This window comes from Hylobates moloch, unplaced genomic scaffold (genome assembly GCF_009828535.3).
Source record: "Hylobates moloch isolate HMO894 unplaced genomic scaffold, HMol_V3 SCAFFOLD_5, whole genome shotgun sequence".
NCBI classification, from domain to species: Eukaryota; Metazoa; Chordata; class Mammalia; order Primates; family Hylobatidae; genus Hylobates; species Hylobates moloch.
Genome location: NW_026652280.1, coordinates 102,456,218 through 102,473,761, shown reverse-complemented (window position 1 = coordinate 102,473,761; position 17,544 = coordinate 102,456,218). Strand labels below are relative to the sequence as shown.

At 45.5% G+C, this 17,544-nt stretch overlaps 2 protein-coding genes across 2 annotated transcripts; both read left to right on the top strand.

Moving 5' to 3' along the window:
• Positions 1–246: 246 nt before the first annotated feature.
• On the top strand, positions 247–4,316 carry KPRP (keratinocyte proline rich protein). The gene is made up of 3 exons (XM_032154588.3): positions 247–281; positions 1,782–2,049; positions 2,089–4,316. Exons 2-3 carry the CDS (start codon positions 1,810–1,812, stop codon positions 3,586–3,588), a joined length of 1,740 nt encoding a protein of 579 aa, XP_032010479.1. The 5' UTR covers positions 247–281; positions 1,782–1,809; the 3' UTR covers positions 3,589–4,316.
• Positions 4,317–15,137: 10,821 nt separating this feature from the next.
• LOC116468328 (late cornified envelope protein 1F) lies at positions 15,138–17,023 on the top strand. Its single transcript, XM_032151947.2, has 2 exons — positions 15,138–15,188; positions 16,349–17,023. Exon 2 carries the CDS (start codon positions 16,371–16,373, stop codon positions 16,725–16,727), a length of 357 nt encoding a protein of 118 aa, XP_032007838.1. The 5' UTR covers positions 15,138–15,188; positions 16,349–16,370; the 3' UTR covers positions 16,728–17,023.
• Positions 17,024–17,544: the final 521 nt, after the last annotated feature.

Here is a 17,544-nt window from a genome sequence, read left to right as displayed (position 1 = left end):
GAGAAGAAACTGTTAGGGCAATGAAGGAGGAAGAAAATAAGAATCTGCTCTTCATAGTCCTGAGGCTTCAACACTAAGACAAGACACTCCCACACTGTGTAGGTGACGGCAAGGGCAGGCACACAGGGAGGGAACCGGCTGCTGGAATGCCAGCCCGGGTGATGCGCCAGGAAGATGCCAACCAGCTGTCTCATGGCCCAAGCCAGACCCAGAATCCTTTATATAAAGACAGCCCTCTTCCCAGATGCCTCAGCCTGAAGGACTGCTTGCCTGTGAGGAGGGTGAGTCTAGGAACTGGATCCTGGGATTGGGGTGGGTGTGATGTTCAGGGAGAGCCCAGGTTCACAGTGGCGAGGCACAAAGAAGGGAGAAGCTAGGAACCAGGGAGGGTGAGGGGTGCATTAACCTGAGGAGAAAAGTCTGGTGAGCTTTTAGGAGACAGAAGCATAGCTATAGAGTTTATGAGATGAGCTAGGGCTGTGAAGCCAGTGTATTTGCCTTTGATAACCCTGATCTTATCCTCAGGTACCATTTTCCCTCATGATCTTTCTGGAAAAGCCACATTAGCAATTTACACCTTATGAGCAAAGTTGTGTGTAGAAGGGTTACCTTCCCCAGGGAAATAGATATGTAGGTATTCTCTATAAATTGAAAATAGAAGGTTTGAACCCTCACCAGGAGCATTTGGGGAGCTTATTGAAAGGCGGTTTGTTGGATGAGCCTGTTGTCAAATGATCTTGTTTTGCTGGTCAGTGGGCTGCCTGCACATAAACACGGGGATCTGGCACAAGCAGAGAAGTGAGGCTGCCCTGTACTCTCCCTGGCTAAGCATGGTGTCAGGGTGTATGCCTGCAGCCCTCACGTTATGTTTGCAATGCCCCAGCTGCGTAGATCTTTAAGTATGGCAGAATGTCCGTTTTCTGATTAAAAACCTCGGACTTTCTGGCTTACTCCATCTTAGGTAACTCCACCTTGCCTCTAAGAAGAACTGGGGAAAAACATTTCTGAGGCCTGCAGACTGTCACACTTCAGGTGATTAGCAACAGCAACCTGACTGGGCAAGTTGCCATGGTGGTCAGAGTCTTTCCAAGGCTGGTGTGTTTTGCATGGGCACGCTTTGCACGTGTCATGTTTAAATGAATTTATTTCAAAACATTGTGTCATGTTTAAATGAATTTATTTCAAAATATTGTATCATGTTTAAATGAATTTATCTAAAAGCATTGAATATAGAGAAACAAACATTTAATGTTGGGTTTGAGCCGCCCGCTTTCCAGTGAATGCTTTGACATTATGTGAATGCAGATGGTGCTGAGTGCTTATTCTCATATGTATGTTCTTACATGTTTGCACATTTATGTGTACTGCCAGTGCACATGTGTGAGTAAATCCAAGCTCCTGTGGGAATGGAATTTCCACTTTGGGCTATAGCCTTGGGAGCAAGTTGTTATCTCTACTTCCTGTAGGGCTGCTCAGACCACATTGGATGTGAGAAAGTGTGGAGACGAAAGGAGAATCCTTTTGTCATCAGTGCCCTCTTTTCTGGGCATTGGTAGGTCCACCCTCAGGGAGATCCTGGACATCTGCAACCCTGGATGTGCCCTTTGACAGACCCAGGGCAGGTCTAACAGATTAATCCTGGGTCCAACTAAGTCAGGACACTTGGGTGAAAGTTGAGGGTGGAGAAGGAAAAGCTAGGGAAGATGCAGGGTGTCTTCCTCTAGGTCCCGGTACCCCCTCTCCAACTCTCACCCTCCTGACCCTGGTCTCTCTGCCCTCAGGTCACTCTTGACTGGCTGCATCAGGACCATGTGTGACCAGCAGCAGATCCAGTGCTGCCTGCCGCTCCAACAGTGCTGCGTCAAGGGTCCCTCCTTCTGCTCCTCTCACTCCCCCTTTGCCCAGAGCCAAGTGGTGGTTCAAGCCCCTTGTGAGATGCAAATTGTGGAGTGCCCTGCATCATGCCCAGTTCAAGTTTGCCAGGTGACAGACCAGGCTCCATGCCAGTCTCAGACCACACAGGTGAAGTGCCAGTCTGCGACCAAGCAGGTGAAGGGCCAGGCTCCATGTCAGTCTAAGACTACCAAGGTGAAGGGCCAGGCTCCATGTCAGTCTAAGACCACCCTGGTGAAGGGCCAGGCTGCATCCCAATCTCAGACTTCCTCTGTTCAAAGCCAGGCTCCATGCCAATCTGAGGTGTCCTACGTGCAGTGCGAAGCCTCACAACCTGTTCAGACTTGCTTCGTAGAATGTGCTCCAGTTTGTTATACAGAAACTTGTTATGTAGAATGCCCAGTCCAGAACTATGTACCCTGTCCAGCTCCTCAGCCTGTCCAGATATATGGAGGGCGTCCTGCAGTGTTCCAGACTCAGGGAAGATTCTCCACCCAGTGCCAGTATCAAGGCTCCTACAGCAATCGTGGCCCCCAGTTTCAGTCAAGGGCTACCTACAACAACTACACCCCCCAGTTCCAGTCGAGGCCTTCCTACAGCAGCTGTCTCCCTCAGTATCGGTCCCGGGCTTCATTTAGCCCCTGTGTACCCCAGTGCCAGACCCAGGGCTCCTATGGGAGCTTCACTGAACAGCACCGCTCTCGGAGCACCAGCAGATGCCTTCCTCCTCCTCGGCGGCTGCAGCTTTTCCCCCGCAGCTGTTCCCCACCAAGACGTTTTGAGCCCTGCTCCAGCAGCTACCTGCCACTAAGACCCTCTGAAGGTTTCCCTAACTACTGCACCCCACCCCGCCGCTCCGAACCCATATATAACAGTCGCTGTCCTCGCCGCCCCATTTCAAGCTGCTCTCAGAGACGTGGCCCCAAGTGCCGAATCGAGATTTCCTCCCCGTGCTGCCCCAGGCAGGTTCCCCCACAGAGGTGTCCTGTTGAGATTCCTCCCATCAGACGCCGCTCCCAGAGCTGTGGTCCGCAGCCCTCCTGGGGTGCCTCCTGCCCCGAGCTGAGGCCACACGTAGAGCCACGTCCGCTCCCAAGCTTCTGTCCACCACGGCGTCTTGACCAGTGTCCAGAGTCACCACTGCAGCGATGTCCACCTCCTGCTCCACGTCCACGTCTGCGCCCAGAACCATGCATAAGTCTAGAACCACGCCCGCGTCCTCTACCACGACAACTTTCAGAACCTTGTTTGTATCCAGAACCACTTCCAGCACCACGTCCAACACCGCGGCCAGTTCCCCTTCCTCGCCCAGCGCAGTGTGAGATTCCAGAGCCACGTCCACGCCTGCAGCCCTGTGAGCACCCAGAGCCTCGTCCACGACCAGAGCCAATTCCCCTGCCAGCGCCCTGCCCAAGCCCGAAGCTCTGCAGGGAGCCTTGGCGCAGCCCCAGCCCATGCTGGGGCCCAAATCCAGTTCCATACCCAGGAGACCTAGGCTGTCATGAGTCTAGTCCACACCGCCTAGACACCGAAGCTCCCTACTGTGGCCCATCCAGTTATAACCAGGGGCAAGAGAGTGGTACTGGCTGTGGGCCTGGTGATGTGTTTCCAGAGCGGAGGGGTCAGGATGGCCATGGAGACCAAGGCAATGCCTTTGCTGGAGTGAAAGGGGAAGCAAAGAGTGCTTATTTTTAAAGGAAATGTGACTGAGACAACCCTCTCTCCTGCTCTGAAAATGTTGTTCCTCCTGTTCCACAATTTCCAGTGCGCTTTTGTTTGAATCTCCCCAAAGATATTCAGAGACTCTCCATTACGAAGGTGGTGTCCAAACTCCTTTGCCTGTCATCCAAAGATCCACACCTGGGTCTCAGATGCCTCTCCTGCCTCACATGTCACTCCTTGCCTGTACACATCCTCAGCTCTAGCCAGACCAGTCTGGCCACTGGGCACAGCTTGGGTGTCCCCCAAGCCATACTTTTGATGTCCCTGCCTCCAAGCCTCTGCTCACTCTTCCCCACTCTGCCTAGACCACTTCTCTCCTCCTCCCCAGCTTCTGAAGTCCAACCCATTTTTCAGTGCCTCTCCCTTGGAGCCTTCTTTGCTTGTTCCCACTCACAAGAACCTGTGCCGACTTCCTAGAACTCACTACATCCTCCGCACTACTTAGTAACTGCCTGGTGACATCTCTTGAATTGTTATTTCACTTTGCAGGCATGTCTTCCTTATCTGCCCAGCTAGGTTGTAAACTCCCAACTGAGTGGAGTCAGAGAGTCTCTAAATCTCAGTGTCTATCCTGGGGCTGGCTGTTGCTTAGCAAGGCTTGTGGGTTGGCAGCTTGAACCATGTTCGGTCCTGATGCTCAACTGCAGGAACTGAGGTGAGAGGAGGCCACGTGACAATAAAGATCATGATGTACTCACTGCCTAAGTCCTGAGTCATTCCTGCTTTTATTCCTTGATTTGCTGAGATGAGGTTTTTATTGTTGCTATTTTAAATTGTGATAGTAAAATACACATAACATAAAATTTACCATCTTCACCATAGTTAAGCATTCAGTTCAATGGCATTAAGTACATTCACATTGTTGTGCTACCAGCACCACCATCTGTCCACAGAACTCATCTTGCTGAATTAAATCTTCATCCATTAAATAATATCTCCTCATTCCTTGCTCCTTCTAGCCCCTAGCAACCACCATTTCTGTCTCTATCAATTTGACGATTCTAGGCAGCTCATATAAGTATAAAAAGGCATTATTTGTCCTTTTATGACTGGCTTACTCCACTTAGCATAATGTTCTCAAGGTTTATCCAAGTTGTAGCATGTGCCATAATTTCCTTCCTCTTCAAGGCTGACTAATATTCCATTGCATGTACATACTACATTTTGTTTATTTGTTCATCAGTGGATGGATGGGCAGTTAGGTTGCTTTCACCTTTTTTCTTGTAGTAAATAGTGTTGCAATGAACATGGGTATACAAATACTTCTGTGAATCCCTAATTTCAATTCTTATGGATAGATATCTGGAAGTGGGATCGTAGGTAATTTTATTTTTAATTTTTTGAGGAACTGCCATACTATCTTTCACAGTGACTACATCATTTTACATTCCCACCAACAGGGTACAAGTCCTAATTTCTCCACATGCTTGTCAATGTGTTATTTTCTGTTCATTGTCTTGTTTTGGTAATAGCCATCCTGATGGATATGACATAGTACGAATTTTCATTTTAATTTATTAACTTTCTTCTTTAGTTTATTGTACCCATGGTGTGAGCTTTTTAAGCCTAGACCAAGTGGGTTGTCTTGTGAGTTTTCAATCTTCCCTAAGTGTCCTTGGCCCCAGATGGAAAGGATGAAGAAAAAGACAAGGGGATGAGGGAACAGGGAGAATAACTCTGCCCCCTGGCCTAGGAGTAAAGGACTTCAGGCCTGGATTTGGTTAACTGGGTTTTGCCCAGCTCTAGGGCCACAGTCACAGCCCTGTTGCCTCTGGAACCAGAGGAAGGGAAGAATGAAGCACCTGGAGGCTTTCTGGGGATACTCCTCTTCTTTCAGAACTAGGTCGGGCATGGTGGCTCACACCTGTAATCCCAGCACTTTGGGAGGCCGAGGAGGGCTGATCACCTGAGGTCAATAGTTCGAGTCCAGCCTGACCAACATGGGGAAATCCCGTCTCTCTACTAAAAATACAAAAATTATTCAGGCGTGGTGACGTGCACCTGTAATCCCAGCTACTCGGGAGGTTGAGGCAAGAGAATTGCTTGAACCCAGGAAGCAGAGGTTGCAGTGAGCCGAGATCATGCCACTGCTCTCCAGCCTGGGCAACAAGCAAGACTCCAACTCAAAAAAAAAAAAAAAAGAACTAAATTATTTACTTTTCTTTCTATTTTCTTTTATGGATGCATTTGAGCCTGACTGTGCATTCTTCAGTTGCTCCCAGATTCCATTAGGCATGGGTGGTCTTGGTAGCATGAAGGTAAAGGCTGGAGGGGAAGAAGAGACAGCAGTGACTCTCCTCTCAGTCCTTGCAGGTGAAAAGAATGCTGGGTGGGGATGTGGCTCTGGAGGATGAGGGTGCTGGAGGACAGGACCTCCCTCAGGGAGAGAGAATGAAAAAGCTCCACTTAGGAGGACAACGGAGGGCAGCTCTGGCCCGGGCCTCTGAAGGTCTGATCCATTGCCCTGCTCCTCACAGTCCATGCCCAAGAGGACCTCACAGCTACAGAGCCATAGTTGGGAAACAGATCCAGGGCCTGGCCCTGAGTATGTGTCTCCCTTGCCCAAGGGATCTAGTTCTGCCAGGCGGATGGTGGAGACTTCAGAAACCAACTAGTAGAACCCTGTGTCATATGAAGGAAAACTGAGGCCCTTCATGTGAAATCCATTCATTCATGTATTTATTGGGCAATATTTATTGCTTGTCTGCTAGGACGGTCCTGGTTAGAGAGACAGACATAACCTTGTTTACTGTCAGTGCATAACTTAGTATACTGGTCCTCAAAATACGGTACCCGAATCAGCAGCATCCAGCAACACCTAGGACCTTGTTAGCAATGCAAATGAAATGCATCACCCCAGACCTAATGAAGTAAAGACTCTGAGAGCAAGGCCCAGCAAGCTGTCTTTTAACCAGCTCTCCTGGTGTTGCTGATGCCCAGGAACATTTGGTCATCGCTGGTTTGGTGAAAGGCCATATGCAGATAGAATATTAATATACATATATAGTATGTGTATATCTGTGTGCATGTATACAGACACATATCTACATATCTATCCATCCTCTAATTCCCATAATATTCGGTCAGGCAGGCATTATTATTTTGCCCTTTTGCAGAATTAAAAACCTAAGCACTCAGGGTTTAAGCACTTGCCCAAGCCATGCGGCCACTCATGACTCCCAGTCTGCACTCTTTTCTACCACACATGGAACCTTTGATCTTAGCCACAGTCCCTGCCTCTTCCAAAGATCTTTCCTGTTTTAACCCAATTATTTTCCCAACACAATCTTGGAGTTCTCTCAATCACTGAATGGGTTATTTCAGTTCCACATCTGTCTCCTCTTTTAAAATCCAAGCTACTCTAGAGTTGAATTTGCTGTGTGGCACATCCTTCAGGGCCTTGGCAGGGCCCGAATTTGGCCCCATAGAGCATCTCTAGGTTTCCATCACCCAGGCCTCTGGGTGGGAGTGAGGAGGGCAGGGTAGGGAGAAGCTTGGAAGCTCTGGTTTGGGAAGGGATTCTTGTTAGATCCCTCCCATAGCCTCGAAAACACACTGCTAGACAAGGAACCCCTTGTCTGGGGATGCTTGGGGGCAGACCATTCACTCCTTCAAAATATTGAAGAAACACATAACTGGCTGTGAGAAAGTGGGGTTCACTTCTAAGAAGTCCTGACCTCCCCCAGGTCTGGGCAGCAGGTCCCCATCGAGGATCTTTATTGAATGAGTGATGCTCTGTAGTCTGCACCATCCCCTGGGAATAGACTCTGGTTCCCAGAATGATGGTAGAATAGAGGGGTCTTTGGTTGGGCAAACCTGGAGCTGAGCCAAGAAACCCCCAATGGCTTGGTGTTCTCCACTGCCCAGGGCTATGCAGGAGCCAGCCCCCAGACCATTTCTACAGCCAGAGACAAACACCTCAGAGGAAAAAGGCACACAGGGGTGTGTGTCTGTTTTTCATGTTTCTTTTTGTGTGTCTGTCTCTGTGCCTAACTGTCTGCTTGAAAAGCTTGGAGCTTTTAAAATGCATTTGGCAACAGGGGCTGTGACCTCAGAAGTATGCTTTAGGATATCCTAAGTCCTTCAGCAATAGCCTTGATGATCCCTGTCATCTCTTCTACTCTCCACCATCCACCATTTCACTGATGACAGGCATCTTGGCCTTCTGACCTTTCCTTTTGTGTCAACCACTTGAACAAAACTTAAAATGTCTCCAGGACCAAAGCTGAAGACCCCAAAGAGCAAAAGAGACCATTTATAAGGCCCTTCAATGTACTCAAAAACCCACCAGAGAGGCTCCTCTTCAAATCCCACATGGATGTTAGGCAGCGCACAGGTTGTGTAGCTTCTGTACCAGAGTTTGGTGAACTGTTGCTCAGAAATGCCCATGAATTGGCCAAGTCACAAAGTGTGAGGCAGTGATCAGTCCAGATGTCCATACCTGACATCCATGCTGCCTCAGAACCGGGGCCTGGCTCCCAGAGAAGGGGAGAACATGGGAGAGATTGGGCCTGAAGATCATTCTTCTCACTTTGGAATCCTGCCTACATTCTTCTGCAATTCTGTATCTTTCTTCTCTTTCTAAGCTTTCCACTGTGGGATCTTCACTGTAGAATGAAAGATGTTCTCAGAGTTTCCTTCCAGACCAGGTGGGTTATCTAAAATTCCTTTTTGTTGAAGGCAGTATGCTAGAGTGAAATTATTTGGGGTACTCACTTAAAGACACAGAATCCCAGGATACATCCTAGAACTACTTAGCTTGAACTTCCAGAATGAAAATCGGGGTCCTCTATTTGAGAATTATTCTGATCATTCAGAAGTGAAAACCATTTCTATAATGAATACCCAGGTGTGTAAGCTTACTCAGTGCCTAGGAGGAGGGTTGAAAGTTGTACACATCTGGCCCCAGCATGAGTAGGACGTGGCAGTGGTGGTGAAGACAGAGCTGACTGTTTCTTGTAGGAGGTTTTATGTAATTGTCCATGTGGGGGCACAAATTATCTACCTCTTGGTCTAGAAGCACCTTAAGATGAAGGAATCTCTTTCTTTTTCACAGTTAAATCCCCAATTTCACTGCCACCAAAAACACCCAGAATGAGAAGATCTGGCATATGTTACAGACATATGGGAGATGGGGGTCTAGCCATAGTACATCTCTCCTCTACCCAGGCATTACCCGGACATTAAGAGAAAGAAATTCCACATCCCACAGTTTGTCCTACACATTATGACACCCCTTAATGAATCAACAAATACAGCTGTTATGCATCAGAAAATAGCTCAGCTGTTCATATTAGAATCCATAGGTAGACAGCAGTAATGGGAATCATGAATTCTGGCATGGCATGAATGGATTCTAGAGGATCCACATGCTTATGCCTGAGACTAGTCAGGAAGACAGGATGATGCCTGATGATCTATGTGCTTCTCATCACCAGAGACCATCCAGCTCATTCCTCCAAAAGATGGTGTTTCCTGTTCTGGAAGGCTAAGTTAGACCTATCTAGGGGCCTAGGAATAACCCAAGCTGTGCCAAATCTACCCATCACATCTTGTCGTAGGAACCCTGAGCTAGATCCACAACTTTCCTCTATTCTCTAGTGCATGCCCATCAGGGAGGGAGGAAACCACTTGTGAACTTGCGTCAACACATCCATTCACTTGACAAATATTTATTGAGGCTCTGCTATCTTCCAGGAACTGGTATTGATCCTGGAGATACACTAGTGAGCAATGCAGACAATAATATGGTGAGAACTTCAATATGGGAGGCTCAGAGTACCATGGAAACCCACAAAAGGGGCAGTTTAGCAAGTCCAGGCCCTAAAGGAGGCAACTACAAGTCAGAGATGAGACAAATGAGTGGCAGTTAGCTGATGATGGAGGAGAGAGGGGAGCCTTCTGCCCTCTCAGAGATAACAGCAGGCATGCTATCAGCATCATTGACTTAGTGACAGACAGCCCGGTGAGGAGTAGGTCCTCATTAGTTAAATATCCTTCCTGGTTCCTAACACTATATGGAAGTTTTATGCTGGTCCCAGGACTCCATTCTCAGCCCTGTTGTAATGAACTTTTTATCAGCACCTTGGGGAGAAACTTGAAAAGAAACTGGCCTAAATTTCAGGTTACTTCAAGTCATGAAGGAGAATTGAAGAGTAACATTCTGATTTAACATGTGCAAGAATAATGAATTTAATCTGACAAGATAAAATGTAATTAAGGTAAATATTAAGTTTTAATGTACATTAAAGATTAGCCACACTGGCAGAAGATGAGTGGGTATATGCACAATTGCACACGTGAAGAAATTTTGGTTGATTAGAATCTTAGTGTGGGCCAAGAGTGAGATTGTGCCAAATGGCAATGAACTGTTCTGAATAGCTCTGTGTGATGGGGTTATTCTGCTTGGCACAGATATGGGAACACCTGAGCACTGTGGTCAGCTCAGGTCAAATGTGTGGGGCTGGAGGATAGTGATCTACTATGTGCCAGCCACCATCTGAGGTGGGAAATCATTCCTCATGCTCACAACTTGGAAAGGTGACATCATTCACTCCATTTTGCAGACATTAGAAGACACAAAATCTAGAGAGGTTAACTAGCTTATCTGGCCACACATCTAAGACCTGATAGTGATGGAATTCAAGCCTAGGCTAATCTTGCTCCAAAACTTGATCTACCTCCCTGTGGAAGGAAGAGTAATAACACTATGTTTTGAAAGGACTAGCCTGCTTCCGTCTTGCATTATTTATAGTGCTTGCATTTAGAAAAAGAATCAGCCTTTTTGGTAAAACAAAGAGCTCAGTTTCAATACATGGAAACTGTAAGAAGATTCTGGCTAGAAATAAAGAAAAAGTAATAGTCAGAACTGTTTGGAAATGAAACATGTTGTTCATCCATGCATTTAACAAATATTTAGTCATTGTTAATTGAATATTTATTATGTGCCGGACAGTATTTTGGATGATTGGGATGGATCAGTGAACAAAACAAGATCCTTATTTTCAAGGAGTTTAAATTCTAGCAGAGATAAACAAATAAACATTGGGCATATTTTAAAAAATTATATAATAAATCAAAAAATAGAACTAATCTGGAAATAAGAACATATATAGCAAAGAAGACGACCTGGGCAAGCATCCCAGACAGTATAAAAAGGGGAGAAGTACTGAGCTAGATGTGTGGAAGAAGGGGCTGAGAAATACTCACTGGATTTCTCACTGAACAAAACAAACCTCAGAAGAATGCTGATGAAATGCTGTGGAAATGACAGATTAACTAATTTATTGCTCAATCCAGATTTCACATTCAGGCCAGGTCAAGGAAGGGCACCTTTCAGTGACTAAGGACCCAATCCCAATTCGAGCCTAAATAGTATTTCTGATTGACTGCAAAGCCTCGCCTGTCTCGTATTTCCTCTCCCTCTGGTGAACTAAGGAGCCGTGCTGATGGCACACTTGCTGAGTGGCATCAATACACTGATGACTGTCTGTGATGGCTGCTGACCTTGCTGTGCTTAACCCCACCCTCACTCTGGCATCTGGACTTCCTTCCCCCAGATCTTATACTTCCTCTAGACTCAGTGTTTTGCTTAAGGCATTTTTCCAATTCACCCCATCCATGTCCTCTCTGCTATTCCATATCCCACCACCGCTTCAATTCCTCCTCCTTGAAGCTTCCTGCCTGTCCCTGCTGACCACAAGCATCCCTACATGTGCGTTCCTGTGGCTCATTCAGTCTCTGCTCCTGCCTGGGCTTGAATAACCCTTGTGGCCCACCTCCTTCATCAAACAGGCCGTTCTCCAAGACAATCATCCCCCTTTTCTCCAGGTGAATATTTCACTGCCAAAAGCAAATATAATTTTAGTGTTTTATAATATACTAAGTATTTTAAATAGCTTATCTAATTTAATCCTCAGTGTGATCCAGACAGGTGGACATATTTTCAGCCACATTTTATAGATGTGGGAACTGAGTGCCAGAAAAATTGCCTGAGTCAACACTTCTCAGCTAATGAGTGGTACAACTGGGCTCAAACCCTCCTCTCACATGCCCTGCATTCCAACCACAAAAGACCACCTGCCCCTCCTGCCCTCCACATACCTCCCTACTCCCTACCATCTCCATCTCTCTAAGCTATCTAAACCTCACCACCCCTTAAGCCTGTATCCTATCAGATGCCCTTAACAAACCTTTCCCAGACACCCTCCCTCAGAATCCCTCTCTCTTCCACCAGTCTTCCAAGACTAATTAATTGGTATCCTCTTTCTGGACCGATAGTACCATTTATTGGCTTACTATGTATTTATCTTGCTTGGGATTTATTAATTTCTTGGCCCTATGGGTTAATAATTTTTAACACTTTTGGAAAATTTTTGACTATTATTTAAAAATATGTTGTTTCTTCCCCCATTCTATTTTTTTTTTATTATACTTTAAGTTTTAGGGTACATGTGCACAACGTGCATGTTTGTTACATATGTATACATGTGCCATGTTGGTGTGCTGCACCCATTAACTCGTCATTTAACATTAGGTATATCTCCTAATGCTATCCCTCCCCACTCCCCCTACCCCACAACAGGCTCCAGTGTGTGAAGTTCCCCTTCCTGTGTCCATGTGTTCTTATTGTTCAATTCCCACCTATGAGTGAGAACATGCGGTGTTTGGTTTTTTGTCCTTGCGATAGTTTGGTGAGAATTATGGTTTCCAGTTTCATCCAAGTCCCTACAAACGACATGAACTCATCATTTTTTATGGCTGCATAGTATTCCATGGTGTATATGTGCCACATTTTCTTAATCTAATCTATCATTGTTGGACATTTGGCTTGGTTCCAAGCCTTTGCTATTGTGAATAGTGCAATAAACATATGTGTGCATGTGTCTTTATAGCAGCATGTTTTATAATCCTTTGGCTATATACCCAGTAATGGGATGGCTGGGTCAAATGGTATTTCTAGTTCTAGATCCCTGAGGAATTGCCACACAGTGTTCCACAATGGTTGAACTAGTTTACATTCCCACCAACAGTGTAAAAGCATTCCTATTTCTCCATATCCTCTCCAGCACCTGTTGTTTCCTGACTTTTTAATGATGGCCATTCTAACTGGTGTGAGATGATATCTCATTGTGGTTTTGATTTGCATTTCTCTGATGGACAGTGATGATGAGCATATTTTCATGTGTTTTTTGGCTGCATAAATGTCTTCTTTTGAGAAGTATCTGTTCATATCCTTTGCCCACTTTTTGATGGGGTTGTTTGTTTTTTTCTTGTAAATTTGTTTGAGTTCATTGTAGATTCTGGATATTAGACCTTTGTCAGACGAGTAGGTTGCAAAAATTTTCTCCCATTCTGTAGGTTGCCTGTTCACTCTGATGGTAATTTCTTTTCTGTGCAGAAGCTCTTTAGTTTAATTAGCTCCCATTTGTCAATTTTGGCTTTTGTTGCCATTGCTTTTGGTGTTTTAGACATGAAGTCCTTGCCCATGCCTATGTCCTGAATGGTATTGCCTAGGTTTTCTTCCAGGATTTTTATGGTTTTAGGTCTAACATTTAAGTCTTTAATCCATATTGAATTAATTTTTGTGTAAGGTATAAGGAAGGGATCCAGTTTCAGCTTTCTACATATGGCTAGCCAGTTTCCCCAGCACCATTTATTAAATAGGGAATCCTTTCCCCATTTCTTGTTTTTGTCAGGTTTGTTAAAGATCAGATAGTTGCAGATATGTGGCATTATTTCTGAGGGCTCTGTTCCGTTCCATTGATCTATATCTCTGTTTTGGTACCAGTACCATGCTGTTTTGGTTACTGTAGCCTTGTAGTATTGTTTGAAGTCAGGTAGCATGATGCTTCCAGCTTTGTTCTTTTGGCTTAGGATTGACTTGGCAATGTGGGCTCTTTTTTGGTTCCATATGAACTTTAAAGTAGATTTTTCCAGTTCTGTGAAGAAAGTCATTGGTAGCTTGATGGGGATGGCATTGAATCTATAAATTACCTTGGGCAGTATGGCCATTTTCACGATATTGATTCTTCCTACCCATGAGCATGGAATATTCTTCCATTTGTTTGTGTCCTCTTTTGTTTCATTGAGCAGTGGTTTGTAGTTCTCTTCCTGAAACTCTAAATACATGGGTGCTAGAATGTTTGATATTATTCAAACAGATGAACAGTGGTTCATCTGTTCATTTTTTAAAATATTTTTCCCTTTCTTCAATTCAGTTTGAACAATTTCTTCAAGTTCACTGATCTGTTCTTCTGCAACTTATAATCTGCTAAAACCATCCAATAATTTTTTGATGTTATATATGATTTTGACCACATTTATTTTTCAAATATCGGTTTTTCACTTTTAGATTTTGCATTTGGTTAGTTTTGAGCATGGGAAACTGGGAAATTAAACCCAGGAAATGTATATTGCAACAAAGACAATAATTTCAAATTAAATATTGACTACGTCTATTCTTGTCTATATCAACTACACCACTCCAAGTCACAGTTTAAAGCCACCTCATTGGCTGTTCTCTTCTCTTCATCCTTCTCATCTTTATTTTACCTCATCCCTTCAGCTTTTCCTCAGGAAACTGCAAATTCTTTTATGCTATAATTTGGGGCAATATACATTCTTTAGTCTTCTTTTCTTATAACCACTCTGCATCTAACTTCAGAAAGCCCAATTCACTGAGGTATGTAGGAGGAAAAAAATGGCCTTTAGTTTTAATAAAAGCCACCTAACGTAAAAGGCACCTGTGACTTTAAAAATTCCCAATGTCCATTACAATCTCAGATTTGCCTCTATTTTTCTTTCTGTCTGTCTGTCTGTCTATCTATCTATCTATCTATCTATCTATCTATCTATCTATCTATATCTATCTCTATCTACCTATCCATCCATTTCCTGATTATAACCACATGCCGCATACTATTTCAGCTACTTCCCCTTTGCTATCTTAATTAATTTGTAAATCCTGCAGAAAAGATATTTCTCTTATTATCTTCATTTAAAACATCAGAAAGCCAATGGCCAAAAATATTGAGTACTTTGCCAGGATCTCCAAGGCCTCTTTTCTTAACTACTATGATGCACACACATGCGCCTATGCACATGGACAAACTCCAAAATGCAGGCATGTGGATTTTTAACCAAGCTATCTGGACTCAAAGGCCTAGATAGAAAATTAGTATCGAGGATAGAAAGGAAAAGTTGTTTTTGCAGAATTCATAAGTGTGACTACAAGACTGTGAAGAGAGCCATCTTCATAGGAAATAGGCTACTGAGGACTCCAGGAAACATGATGTCCATTTTCACCCACCACAAGCCCCCATTTCCACCAAGCTCTTTCCTAGCTGAAAGCAGCTCCCCTGAACACCAATGAAGGATGGTATGTGCAGAACTGCCAGTCACCACTCATCACAAGTCCTATGTGGGTGTCGGGAGGCAGGTCCTCTCATGCCCAGGCCCTGTCTCACTGCTGGAGGCAGCACCGAAGGACAAAATAAAAGGGCTCAGGGCCAGAGCATCCCATCCACTCACCTCCTGTGGTGCTGAAGAACCCTGTGCTGCCTGTGATCCTGGTAAGTGTGCCCTGGAAAAAGGAGCAGGGGCTTCCACAGAGGGATGCCCAGGTCAGGGAAGGAGGGAATGGATACTCAGACCAGGGCAGGAGAAGAGTCTAGGCAGGGCCCCAGGGGCCTGGAATTGTGATTGGCAAGGAATGGGGTGGGGGCAGAAAATTGGAAAGAGGAGGTAGAGGGGTGGGGTGGAGTGAGAGAGATTAAGAAGAACCGGTAAGATCTAGAGGGCTGTATGACACAGATTTAGAGGAACCAAATTATTTTCAATTGCTCAGTGTGTTTCTCTGGTTTTAGAGAATAAACACATTGGCCACTGGATTATGCTGGAGTGGGCTGCATAGTGGGAATATAATTTTGGAAATAGAGACATACTCACTTTTAGAAAAGATATGCTGAGAACACTGCTACTTAGAGGAAGAAAGGATCAGAGACACCTGTGGATCTTGTTAGATGCCAACAAGAAGATCTGTAGTGGAAAACTGAGTACACACTGGAGTTTAGAAGCCATTTGACAGCGCGTGGGGACAGGCCTGGGGAGGCAGCATGTGCTAAAGGGCAGAGTCCAGGATGGGAACCAGGGGACCCAGGAACAAATGTGACATGCTAGTGAATAACTTTGGGCTGGTGAAGTTACCTCTTTTGGCTTCAGTTTCTTTATTTGTATATTGAGTTGGTTGGAACAAATTGACTCCAACATCCTTTGCAGTTATAGTTTTCTCTATTTCTGCAAACTGAAATATATCAGTTCTTCCAATAGAAATTTATTTTGATTTTTCCTTAAAGAGATTTTCATCTCTAGACTGGCCTCAACATTGAACATTCTCAGAATTCTTGGTGATGTGATAGAATGAATGCTGGCCTGGAGCCAATTTATTTCCTGGACTTCTCTCCCACACTTAGGAGCTTTTAATGAGCAGAAACTTTATTTACATATTTGGAGATTATATATTGCATGACAACATCTCAAATAAGGTTTGAAATGAGAATCCATGAATGAAAGCACTTGGTAAACATTGAGAGTGATAAAAACATTAGAGGTGATTTTCCTATGTTTGATATAAGGCTTTCAAAATGAAGGGTCTAGAAATAATGCAGAAAGGACAAGAATAGGCAGGGGTGGCCTCTGCCTCCATCTAACTTGCTGTCTGACTCTCCTTCAGCTCCTGAACACCCGCCACCAAGATGTCCTGCCAGCAGAGCCAGCAGCAGTGCCAGCCCCCTCCCAAGTGCACCCCCAAGTGCCCTCCCAAGTGCTCCACCCCGAAGTGCCCCCCAAAGTGTCCCCCTAAGGGCCCCCCAGTCTCTTCCTGCTGCAGTGTCAGCTCCGGAGGCTGCTGTGGCTCCAGCTCTGGGGGCTGCTGCAGCTCTGGGGGTGGTGGCTGCTGCAGCTCTGGGGGAGGTGGCTGTTGCCTGAGCCACCACAGGCGCCGCAGGTCCCACCGTCACAGACCCCAGAGCTCTGACTGCTGCAGCCAGCCCTCAGCGGGCTCCAGCTGCTGTGGAGGAGGCAGTGGCCAGCACTCTGGAGGCTGCTGCTGAAGTGGACCCTGTGCCTAGAAGAGTGGATTTAGAGGCATGAAAGGGGCAACTTCATCTTCCTTAGGACTGACTGTGTTGCTGGGACATTTTAGTAAAGATTTCACACTCTGTCCTGGAAGATTCCTCTGACCTAGAATCCAGAAATCTGCCCTCTCACAAGAACTCATCTTCTGACGTCTGATTCCATCTGTGTACCTGGCCTGGGAACACCAAATAGAAGTCCTTGCCTCATTCCCCTGATTTCCTTGGCAATCTCCATTGTTCATGAAACAATAAAACAAATAATCTGCTCATCATCTTTTTCTAGACTGCATTACTCTTGTTTGTAAATGTGCCGAGAGGGATAAGTATGTCTGATCTCAGCTCCATCACCCAGTTATCTGGGCCTTGAAGCAGCATGGCTTGCTTAACTCCTTCAACTCCTGGTCCTCACCAGAGCTGACCATCACCCCTCAGTGCCTCAGTCAGGGTCAAGTCAGGAAAGAGAATTATGAGATGTACTTTAATAGACAAAAGTTTACATAAAGAATTGCTTACATGGCATCAGAGAACTGAAAAGACCAATAGAAGACAAAAATGCTCATGGAGGCGGTAACTGTCATTGCCACCATGTTACCAATGGCAGGGAAAGGGAGTGTCTTGAAACTATCAAAACTTAGAAACTTGGAGCAGTGGCCCATGAATTGAAACTCAGGCCTCTAGGAAAGGGGCCCTTCTCGTGGGTTCCGGGGTCCCTGAGCTCAGAGGAGGGGCCTTGTGTGTCTGGACTCAGGCATCTGAGGAGGGGTGCAAGCTGGTGCTGGCCCTAGGGTCTGTC

Coding starts and splice junctions, on each gene's coding strand:
- KPRP (XM_032154588.3), top strand. CDS start 1,810: ATGTGTGACCAGCAGCAGATCCAGTGCTGCCTGCCGCTCCAACAGTGC. Junction 2,050..2,088: donor GCCAGTCTGCGACCAAGCAG/GTGAAGGGCCAG, acceptor AAGACTACCAAG/GTGAAGGGCCAGGCTCCATG.
- LOC116468328 (XM_032151947.2), top strand. CDS start 16,371: ATGTCCTGCCAGCAGAGCCAGCAGCAGTGCCAGCCCCCTCCCAAGTGC.